The sequence below is a fragment of the Mytilus californianus genome, unplaced genomic scaffold, assembly GCF_021869535.1.
Source record: "Mytilus californianus isolate M0D057914Y unplaced genomic scaffold, xbMytCali1.0.p SCAF_7, whole genome shotgun sequence".
NCBI classification, from domain to species: domain Eukaryota; kingdom Metazoa; phylum Mollusca; class Bivalvia; order Mytilida; family Mytilidae; genus Mytilus; species Mytilus californianus.
The window spans coordinates 76,818,373-76,830,629 of NW_026262723.1; the positions used below are offsets into that span (position 1 = coordinate 76,818,373).

A 12,257-nucleotide genomic window follows, 5' to 3' on the forward strand; every position below is an offset into this window, starting at 1 on the left:
TGTGAAAAAGCATTTACAAATCAAAAATAGTTATAAATCCCATGAAAAGACAACAATGACAACAACCACTTACATTTGTCTTCCCTAGGTAACCTGGATAATTGAATGGAAATTTGTGGTTTTCTCATGTCCACTTTGTTTTTTTTCTTTCTGAATAGTTTGGGTTTTTTTATTCATATTTTATTTGAAAACTTGTATTTACTGTTTTTTGGTAATCTTGAAATATTCTATTTCAATTTCATTGATAGTATCACAGCCTCCAGTTTCCAATGCTCCATTTACAATATTTACTGATGACCAAATGGATACTGGTGAGAGGAATGAAAATGCTGTAAACAGGTAATCATAGTGTAATAAAGATTTTGTTAAAACCAATTTTCAGATTAAAAAATGACATAAAACGTTCAGATATACTCCTATGCCTACACATGACCTTTATTTGAATAGTAAAAATATTGTGCTAGGCGGATCGTATATCAAGTTTGCAAAATATCTCTTAGTTTCATTGATATGAAACAACAATTTCAAAACATAAGGAGTTGATATTTTGGTCTTTAGGTAGCTTTGGAAAAGGTTGTGATTTAATCAAAGCAATTCTCTCTAAACTTGAGATTGATATAATATATTTTATACACAGGAAATATTAGATAATAATGTATCATTAATGTTCTTTAGGATTGATTTATTTTTGGAAAAAAAGGTATCTTTGAGATACCATTAAAAGTTCAAAAAGATTGGTTATCATTTATTAAATGTGCTGACTGCAGTAGGTAATACAACTCATGCCACAGCCCTTACAATAACACATATTGTCTATGTTGTCATGCTGTGTATGATTGGGAATGTCAGGATATGGTAGAATAATATCAAATTAAAACACCATCTAATATTCACATGTCAGTCTGTAATGATAAATAATACAGTGAGGCTTAAAGATTGAAATATGTTCTTTCCTTTATTTTATGTTATTACTTTTAAACCGAAAGTATACATTTATACTTTGCCTTAATCAAACTTAATATTGGTACTCTGTTATATGATTGCAATGTTCCAAGATAGTTGGATACATCTTGTTTGGTCTTGATATCAAGACTAGCAATGTTTTATTTAACCATAATCAATTGAGGCGGTGAGACATTTCATCATGTAGCCATTGAGTTTATAGGGAAGTTATTATATTATGAGTAAATAATGTTTTTGTATGCAGGTTATCAAATAAATCAACAGACTTTATTGGTCAAAGGAAGAAGGGTTTAAACCGAGGTGGACTTCAGTCTGTTAGTAAAGACAACTTTGAGGTATTTAGTATAATGATTATAAAGATAATTTTCAATTATTTTTAAAGTAATATTGTCAGTAATGCACATTTTACGTTCTACATGCTATAAAGTCAAGTCAGTATTTGAGATTTTCAGTTTTCCTTTGTGTAATCTATATAAATCTCACAATGTCACAATCTAGTGAAATTCAGGTAGGATAACTTTGATAACTTGCTTTGGAAATATTTTTTATTCTTTGGAACATCTTTTCAGTAAATTGAGGAAATACTACATGTAGTTAGTGTTGTCCTTGTCCTTCAACACATAATTTTTACTAAATATGTACTAACCAACTGTTAACCTTTTTATGTATTTTTCTAAGATAATCAGTAAGTGCAGTAAGAGAGTGTATTTATCTTAAATGTTAATAACCATGTATAGTTATTTTCAAATGTGTGCCATGTGTGATATCAGGAAAAAATAGATTGAAATAAAGTTGTAAAATGATTTTATAAATAGTATAATTTTTATTTTTGTTTATTTATAAAACCTTTCTATTGATTTTTCCCAGACAATGGAGTATGAAGGTAAGATGGAAGCAATTGAGTCCCAGGCCAGGGATGATATAACCATATGTCCAATTGGTACAAACCAAAGCTTTGCTGCTGCAGCTAGGGTAGCATCTACACCATTCAACAGAGATAAACCATTAGATTCTCTCAGTGATGTTTCTCGTATCTCTAGTCATTCTGATGCTAAAAGTTCTTTACAGATTTACACAGACAGTCATCTTCATACATCAAAGGAGGAAATCAAGGATCTTAGGTAAAATAATATCAGGTGACAGTCATAGGAAAATTATACTGTACTATAAGAAAGTGCTGCTTGTAAAGAAGTTGGATAAAGAAATGTTATATTTATTACCCAGGAATTTGTTTCCAAATTGACAAATTTAAGATATAAAGATTTCAAGTAAAAAAAACACTTGTAATAAAATTAATGTTTCCAAGGGGCATAACTCTTTTAAAAATAATTGATCGGCACTGATTTTCGAACTCGTCCAAGACATTACTAATATAAACCTATGATATAAGTTTCATAAAAATCTGGCAAGAATTGTACACATGAGAGCGCTTACGATGCAATTTGCCATATAATTAATGTTTCCAAGGGGCGTAACTCTTAAAAATAATTGATCGGCACTGATTTTCGAACAACACCTGAGACATAGCTGATATAAACCCATGACATAAGTTTCTTAAAAATCTTATTAATCACTTTAAACATTTATTATTGATTTACTAGAAAATGATTTTTGTTTTCTAGCCCTATCATGGAAGGCAGTAATGAAGAATCATCGGGAAATCATGGACAGTCTACTGTTAATAGTGTTTTCAAATCTCACAATTCACATGTTGCCATGGAAACAGACTTTTGTGACATACCAAAATTTGAAGACTTAAACCAGTCAACACATGTGATAGATATTACAAAATATACTCCATCACCTTCAGTTCACCTGCAAACTAAACCTAGGAATCCATTTGATGAAAATGACATTGATAAATTTTTGCACACATTATCACCACCTTTGGAATCAACGTCTAATTATTATGAAAGGGATGAACTCTTACCAGAAATCAGAGTTGCTAATATGATTGATTTAGGTAAGGTTTTGAGTTTTATTTAACCTCAACAAAGCCATTCCTCTCATTTTTCATTTCAAAAATTAAGTGTCTCTATTGCATAAATATTGCTATCATCAGGGTACTTTGTGGAATCTCTTCTTCATGTTTGATAAAAGATTTATGAATTTATGGATACCTAGTTTCTTTTATTTGTTGTATTTTATCTAAAACAGACAATTGCAGTTAGTAGAATTATGCATTAATATCTCAACGATAGTAGTGAATTGAATTTTTTTGTAAACTAAAAGAAGATAATTAAATACTTTATATCCCCAACAGGGCAGGATACATTTATTGCTGAAGAACTGGTTGGGAAAGGTGGCTATGCTAAAGTATACAAGGTCTCAAGTTATGATTATCTTAATGAAGATGGTGAGGACAGTGTAGAAACATTGGCTTTAAAGGTAATAATGTATATACTTTTAGAAAGTTATTTTGTCATGCCTTTTTTTTTTTTTATCTGTATTGAGTTAGTACCTTGTAGTCATACCAAAAAATGTACATGGCCATTTGCATTGGGTGTTTACTGCATTGGAAACCCTCAAAATTTAATAATTTTTTCAATATTTTTTATATTCTATACACATGCGAATGTCCATTTTCCAATATTACATTAACAGGACCAGGAATTATTTACAACTCAATAACAAACTGAAGACTTGACAACAGATAAAATATTTCACTGTTTATATCCTGTTACGAAGTATTGGAGAATATAGTTTAATATGTTCATCTGTCAGTCATCTTTTTTTCCCAATGATAAATCAAATACTACATGTTGAATTGCATATGTTCACATATATTCAGAGGAAAATATTTAGGTCACTATGTCTAAGGTCAAGTTCATACAGTATGAAAATAAACCTAAATCAGTGCAAGAATGGAGTCTTGGGATTATGACTCTAGAACCTTGCATGAAATTGGAACCAAACTTCAATATATAGTCACATTTAATGAGTGGAAGATTCCTGTTCATTTGAGATTACTGTGTCCAAGGTCAATGTCATAGCAACTTAAAATGGGCTGAAATAAGTACAAAAAAGGTTTTCAGGGTTATCTCTAGAATGATACAATGGATTGCAAGGAACCATGCATAAATGGTCATATATTATGAGAGGAGAATCTTTATTGATTTTGAGATCATTACTTCTAAGGTCAAGGTCAAGTTATAAAAACAGATTATGATGTATCCAGACAGTAATCCCAGAACCTTTCATGGGATTGGAACCAAAGTTGCATATATGGTCACATATGTTAAATGCAAGATCACTATTTGTTCAGAGGTCAATACGTCAAGGTTATAGTTCTTTAAAATAAACTAATAAGTGCAGAATTGAGGTTTCTCTATGACAATTCCAGGACCTTAATTGGGATTGGAACCAAACTTTGATATATGATAACATACAAGAAGAGGGCATTTAAACATCCTGCTCAGCTAAATGGACACTCCCTCTGCTGGAAGGGATAGGTACAGGCAACAGTATTTCTATACATATTCATCCTGTAGATGCCTTTTCACACAGAAATTAAAATTTACTTCAATTAAATTTTTAAGATTACACCGGCAAGTGCAGAAACTTTACAAAGTTTGTTATAATAGTATACCAATGTTATAATTAATAAATTAAGTCTTTATTTTTCTTTTCAGGTTCAGTCACCACCTTGTCCTTGGGAGTTTTATATATGTAATGAATTACAAAACAGATTAACACAGATGAATAATCCTATTGATATTGTAGGTTTTCGTAGTTTATATATATATATATCATAGGATTTATATTGATGGATAGTAAGAAATTTCTAGTGTCCAACTTTTATTATACCCCCGTTTCGAAGTAGGAGGTATACTGTCGTACTCCTGTATGTCCTTCTGTCCATCTGTCCCATGAAATTTTGTTCACATTTTTCTCAGGATTTACAAATCAGTGTCCTGAAATTTGTTATTGGATTCCAGGTGAATATGTTTTATTGTGTGATGCATTGTCAAATCATCGCTCATCAACTTTCTGTTTAATGAATACTGAAATATTGTTAACATGCAACCAACAAACAAGAGAAAAAGATAATATGAATTACAAAAGATGTATTGGTCACCTACCAAACTCTAAAAACCAACAACAAACAAGAAAAAAAGAAACACAGATACAACCAATAAGAAATGTTTATACTTTCTTTTCCATTTTATAGACCAACTTCATAGGAAACAAAATACAAACTTGTTCTCCAGATAGCTTTTCCACCCAACCATTTTTCCTAGAAAATTTGTTTTTACAGTAGAACATAATAGAAACATTACATTCACACTTTTAAGAAGTTGATAATTACTTTATAAAATAACTTGATAAAATTGGAACATATCAAAATATTTTGTAAACCATACAAATTGTAAAAAGGTTTATGTGATAAAATGCTGCTAGATGACAACAACTATCCATAGAAGGAAAGTTTTGTCTTTTATCAATAATTTGCCATTGTTTTTATTTGTAGAAACCTGCCATGATGAATGCTAAGAAAGGATACTTTTTCAACAATTGTAGCTGTATTCTGACAGATTACCATGCACAAGGAACCCTTTTGGTATTTGATAATTTATAGTTATTGAGTGTTTTTGGTTTTTGTCTTGCCTGCAAAGAAAGCAGAGAATGGGAGACAAAGAGTGTCTAATCAGGTGGCAGTGACCACATTAACTGTTTGTGTATACTGTAAAACTTTATATATTAGAAGGTAGAAGACCTGAATACTTCATACCTTATATACAGATGTCTTATGTTGTGAGGATTCTGTCTGTCATGTGTCAATTGTCCTTGACCTCATTTTTCATGTACAAGTAATGGGTATAATGAGTTTTTCCAATTGTTAGAGTAACTTAAAAATTAGTTTAAATGACCATTATTTCAATAGTTGCAGCGGAGTGACCACATGACCTACATAGCTTTAATAATCTCTTTTCAGGATCTTGTAAACAAACTGACCAAGTCCAACAGCACTGTAGGTGAAGCCTTAGCTATGTATGTTACCATAGAGATGTTATATATGATTGAATACCTACACAAGTGTCAGATTATCCATGGTGATGTGAAACCAGATAACTTCTTACTAATTGATATGTAAGTCCTTGTGTACTGTATAATAAGTAAATCCCTGTATGCTACCTAATGTGAAGGTATGATTGTATTTCTACCTCCTGGGTGAATATATGTTTATACTACGATATGTATTAAGAAAAGTCATATTTCACTTACTTAGTTCTTGTTTGTTACACTGTAAAACAGGTTTATATAGTCACACTTTGAGTGTGTTCACTGTGTAAAATCATGGCTGATTTTAACTCAACTTGGCTAAAGAATTTTAGGGCACTTTGTGGAAAGTATTCTTTTTAAATACGTTTTACCTAGAATCTGGTTTGGCCATTGTTACTATCAACAAATCATAGACTCAGTTTATCTGAACATTTTGTTGTATCAACTATTACATTTTATGGTATGATTAGGGTTAACTAAATCATGTAAATAGATAATTTTGCATCGTTATGTATTTACTGACTATCTTACTATGACTTCTTGTTTTAAGAGAAAAGTAAACTGATTGAGAAATCTGATTAGGGAAATTTTAAAGTAGATTTTTGTATTGAGACCTTGTATTGAAAGTTTTACAATTACTGGATTAAAATTTTCAGAGAAATTTTGCACCTTTTGTCTATAATCGTTTTAAAATTATGGAGTATTTGTGGTAATGACTGTCTAAAACTTTGAATGCATATTTACATATTTTAATCTAAGTGTTTGCCACTTTTGATAGACCCAAGCTGAAAAGCAGTACTGATCCAACAGTTGTTTTTGGTGGAGGTAGCCGTTGTATGCAGCTGATAGACTTCGGACAAAGTATTGACATGTCTAAATATCCAAAAGGTACAACATTCATGGCTAAAGTAAAGACTTCTGGTTTCCAGTGCATAGAAATGCAGACCGATAGGCCATGGACATACCAGGTATAACAAATAAAACAAAATAATTGTTCGTCATTCTTGTTTCACACCCCTCTGTAGTTATTTTCTTAAATGTTTGTTTTATTAGCTGAATTTAAATCTTTGCATATAACTCATTTTATATAATGCAAACTTCACATGATTTTATAGGCTAAATAAGTCCCTTATATCTCATGTGATCTCAGTTTTCAGGCTGTTAAATATCAAAAGGGTTCAAAATCACATTTTTCAGAGTCAAGAATTTGCTGCTGGCATTTATGTAGTCTGTAAGTGACAGGACTTGCTGACATTGAAATATTCTGCATTTAGCATAGCCTTAATTGTAAATTTTTATAGATAATGTATTTAATTGTTTTCAGACTGACTTATTTGGTTTAGTTGGTACAATCCATGTGTTAGTGTTCAGGAAATATATGCAGGTTTATCAAAGCTACGGAGAGTGGAAAATTACCTCTAGTCTTGTCAGGTAGGTTATAGTGCATGTTAAATCTATGATCTTGGACTTAATGAACATATAGCCTGGAATTGCAAATATAGTCAGATTTATCAAGCCTTTCAAAAATGAGTTAATTTTATTGATAAAATAACAGGTTAATATAACCTGGAGACTTTAGTTCAAAAAGGTCACTTGTAATGTCACAAACCTATTGAAATTGACATATTTGAGCTAAAATGACAATTTTACACATAGTATTTGGACAAAATAGATATGAGCAACAACTTTACCCATATGATATTTTACTTGACCTTGTTTTCAAATTGTGTTTTCAAAATAAAATTGTGTTATATTTTCATATTGCTGTGAAATTTGTGATGATCTATTTATTAGTTTATTTTACTACATTTTACTTCATTTGGGATCTTAATAATGAGGTGAATTTGTAAGACTAAACAGGATTCATTAAACCTTGACCTCATTTTTTCATTTGACATTGTTTTTTTATGAGTACATCAAATACTTTTAGTAGGTCAAGTATGTTTCCTATTTAAATAAACAGGGGCACTTAAATGGTACTCTACGATATTCATTTTTAATTGCTACTCAAGTTTGAGTAAGGACATTTATATTTACATTTCAGATCATGGAATGTACCATTGTGGAAGAAGTTGTTCCATGAATGTTTGAACATACCTAGCTGTGATCAGATTCCAGACATTTCATTGATTAGAAAGGAGTTTGAGGAGTACTTTTGCAATAATTTGTTGGAAAAATATAATAGTATACAAAATGCTCTTTCCTTCCAGTTAGTGAAGTAGAACTAAATGTTGCATAAGCTCATGGATCAGCATTTAAATTTTGGGTTATCCAAAAGCAAGTAGCACTTTTTTGTATATTTTTCTGGTAATTGAATTTAATAGAAAATAAGAAAACCCTGTTAGCTTATTTAATTCTGTTAACTTGTTGTATCTGTCTCCAACTCTATAAAATTGTTTAATAGAAGGAATATAATGTATTAATGTCATTTAGGGTAAAAAAAATATTTTTACAAAACCACTGTAAAAAGTAGTCAAAATAGTGTTGATTATAGAATTAAATCAAAACCATATTAAAACATGATATCTTGGCTAATTGTTTACTTTAATAAATATAAGGCAGTATAAGCTCCTGCTTTTTAGCTCACCTGGCCCAAAAGGGCAAAGTGAGCTTTTCTCATCACTTGGCGTCCATCATTCGTCGTCATCATCCGTTAACTTTTACAAAAATCTTCTCATCGGAAACTACTGGGCCAAATAAAACCAAACTTGGCCTAAATCATCCTTAGGGTATCTAGTTTTAAAAATGTATCCAATGACCACGTCCATCAACCAAGATGGCCGCTATGGCTTAAAATAGAACATGGGGGTAAAATGCAGCTTTTGGCTTATATCTTTGAAACTAAAGCATTAAGAGTAAATCTGACATGGGGGTAATAATGTTCATCAGGTCAAGATCTATCTGCCCTGAAATTTTCAGACACATCAGACAACCCGTTGTTGGGTTGCTGCCCCTGAATTGGTAATTTTAAGGAAATTTTATAGTTTTTGGTTATTATCTTGAATATTATAATAGATAGAGATAAACTGTAAACAGCAAAGTAAGATCTACAAATAAGTCAAAATGACCAAAATTGTCAATTGACCCATAAAGAGTAATTGCCCTTTAAAGTCAATTTTTCACAATTTTCGTAAATTTTTGTAATCTTTTACAAAAATCTTCTCCTCTGAAACTACTGGGGCAAATTAAACCAAACTCGGCCTAAATCATCCTTAGGGTATCTAGTTTAAAAAATGTATCTGATGACCCCGCCCATCAACAAAGATGGCCGCCATGGCTAAAATAGAATATGGGGTAAAATGCAGTTTTTGGCTAAAATCTCTGAAACCAAAGCATTTAGAGCAAATCTGACATGGGGGTAAAATTGTTCATCAGGTCAAGATCTATCTGCCCTGAAATTTTCAGACGCATCAGACAACCCGTTGTTGAGTTGCTGCCCCTGAATTGGTAATTTTAAGGAAATTTTGCAGTTTTTGGTTATTATCTTAAATATTATAATAGATAGAGATAAACTGTAAACAGCAAAGTAAGATCTACAAATAAGTCAACATGACCAAAATTGTCAATTGACCCCATAAAGAGTTATTGCCCTTTAAAGTCAATTTTTAACAATTTTTCGTAAATTTTTGTAATCTTTTACTAAAATCTTCTCCTCTGAAACTACTGGGCCAAATTAAACCAAACTTAACCTAAATCATCCTTAGGGTATCTAGTTTCAAAAATGTATCCGATGACCCCGTCCATCAACCAACATGGCCGACATGGCTAAAATTAGATCATAGAGCTAAAATGCAAGTTTTGTCTATTATTTTGTGAACCATTATAAATAGAGAAAATCTGAAAGGAGCAAAAATGTTCAAAATGATGAGCTCTACCAATTGTCCATATACGTCAAAACTGTCAGACAAATTCTTATAGGATTTATTGCCCATAAATGACAAATTTACCTTTTTTTTTCATTTTTGCCTATTATTATGAAAACTATGATATTTAGAGAGAAACATTTTTTTCCCGTTATGCCTTATATGATTTAAATTGTAATAGATAAATAAACATTTTAAATCACAAAAATGATCAGCAAGGCAACATCTGTTAAAAAGTCAAATTTTGCTGATATAGTTAGTAGACTGTCACTCTTCATAGGAGTGATTGCTTTTCAATAAGGTTTTTTTTACCCTCTTTTGCTTTTGTGTTTTGAGCAAAAACTAAAGAAGATAGAGAGAAACTAAACAGACTAAAAGATCAGTAATACAAGATCAACAAAATAGAGATTTTTGTCATGAAGTCTATTCTCGTCTACCAAGGTGAGTGACACAGGCTCTTTAGAGCCTCTAGTTGAACTGCTATGAACAGAAGCTGGGTCAATATAAAAATAAGGAGATTTTCTGTTTCAGATCTTGTTTATAGAGACAGAATATGTGTATAAATGTAATACAAAACTAGTTGATTATGTAATCTGTAATAAAGTTAGTCAGAAAACTAGAATATGTTTTTGAATGAAATTATGACTGCTTACTAGCACTAGGAAAGATATGAGAGACAATATAAACAAAACTTTAACATATTTTCTATGAAAGTTATGCATATTTTGTTTCATAATCATCATTGTTCTGTATCGATTTTTTTTTAATGATTGTGTTATTGGATATTTTTCTAGACAATGGTGGAAATTAACATATACCAATTCTGTGTTCAATATGTCATATTTGCTTCAATGTGTTCAAATAAATGTAATAATAATGAAATATGTGTGTATATTTTCTCATTGTTAATGTGAAAAATGTATCTCTGTAAATAATTTCTATTATATATATAATGTTTATACATATGTATGATTTTTGTTTGAGAGTAAGTGCTTTATTTTCTAAAACTATATTCTTCACTAGCTCTTTTTATGTTACTAGTTTAAGGTTTAACCAAAGAATATTGTTCTGAAATTCAGTTTGTTATTTGATTGTCTTGCTTATCATACCTTCATCTTCACCCAAAACCTTTGATACAATTTCATAGAATTTAAAGAACTGTAAAAGTAATGTGCACCTCCAATTACACATTTTGATGTAAATGAGTTTTGTGGTTTCTATTAGCAATTCAACAGTAAAGTTTTGATTACATGTTTAGATAGATATAATTTTTTAAGCAACGAATGAAAAGTTAATTATATACCAATATGTAGACTGTACGTGAATCTCCTTTCATTAGAATGTTTCTAAGATTCTATTTCCTAAACTTCATAAGATTGTTAGATTTTTTTAGGGTTTTACTCTAGTCGCTACTGGATATACTAGTCTAAACTAATTAAACTTGACTGGCAAGAATATTATTTCTACTTACAGATTATTTGACCTCATCATAGTTCAGAAAATTTCAATTAGAATGCTTCAGATTGAACCAATAAAAAAAAAATATCAGTATCAAGAGAATGAATAGTTGTAACATCTAAATGTTGGTACATGTATAAAATTATATATTTTCTTTATATCTGACCTTATCTTTTTTCTGCTTCTATTCATATTCAATGTTTACATAACCTTTTTACAGAGAAATAAACATGTATATAAACTGTCAATGTCTTCAAATATATTTATAGAATTTTATTTGTTGCAATCACTGTTACTGTCCCTTTTGATAGAATGAAATGCATTGTACAATCAAACCAGACCAGGAGTAAACTAGATTCAAAATGTTTCAAAAATTTTATTAGATAGTCAAGTTTGTTGCATTTCTTAATGCTTTCAGCTGCTAACTTTGACAATGTTTCTTTTGTATGTTGCCAAAAATGCAATCCCCTATCTTCTTCAGAAGATAGCCCACTTGGACAAGGCAAGTTGTAGTTAAAACAATCAAGAAATGGTTTTAGGGTCTTCAAGTAATTTTTTGTCTGGATTCCGAAAATCAAAATAGGAGCCTGCTCTTGATGGGGAGTATACAAGCCTATCATATAGATTAAGCCAATTTCTGTCAAAAAGTCATTTATTTCCAGCATTATTTTTTATGGGAAGGTTATAGATAATTCCTGGTTGAAAAAGATTCCTTAGCAAATTTAATTTTTGTTCCTTTGTTATTTGCAACCAAAAGCCAATGTCGTTTTTATATTTGTATTTATGTTTGAGATTGTGTTGTATAAATAGAGGCTTCAAATGGTCTGTTTGTCTCTTCTTTCTTCTATACATCACATTGAATTAATTTGAGAAAATGTTTTTGCAGCAGTAAAAAGGAAAATTCTGGCATTTCAATTTTGAAAGGACATTTTTCTTGCCTGCTTCAGATATTGTAGAAACAAGACATAA

The 12,257-nt window shown here is 30.5% G+C and overlaps 1 protein-coding gene across 1 annotated transcript in view; it reads left to right on the top strand.

Moving 5' to 3' along the window:
• The window catches only part of LOC127709526 (mitotic checkpoint serine/threonine-protein kinase BUB1-like), a 31,277-nt gene extending 19,745 nt beyond the window's left edge, over positions 1–11,532 (top strand). The window contains exons 14-24 of the mRNA XM_052215131.1: positions 249–339; positions 1,208–1,298; positions 1,831–2,084; positions 2,586–2,926; positions 3,227–3,351; positions 4,596–4,682; positions 5,435–5,524; positions 5,900–6,054; positions 6,746–6,935; positions 7,292–7,398; positions 8,012–11,532. Of these exons, the coding sequence (XP_052071091.1) occupies positions 249–339; positions 1,208–1,298; positions 1,831–2,084; positions 2,586–2,926; positions 3,227–3,351; positions 4,596–4,682; positions 5,435–5,524; positions 5,900–6,054; positions 6,746–6,935; positions 7,292–7,398; positions 8,012–8,189 (1,709 nt within the window). The 3' untranslated portion in view covers positions 8,190–11,532. The remainder of the gene's footprint in view (positions 1–248; positions 340–1,207; positions 1,299–1,830; positions 2,085–2,585; positions 2,927–3,226; positions 3,352–4,595; positions 4,683–5,434; positions 5,525–5,899; positions 6,055–6,745; positions 6,936–7,291; positions 7,399–8,011) is intronic.
• The last annotated feature ends 725 nt before the right edge of the window (positions 11,533–12,257 follow it).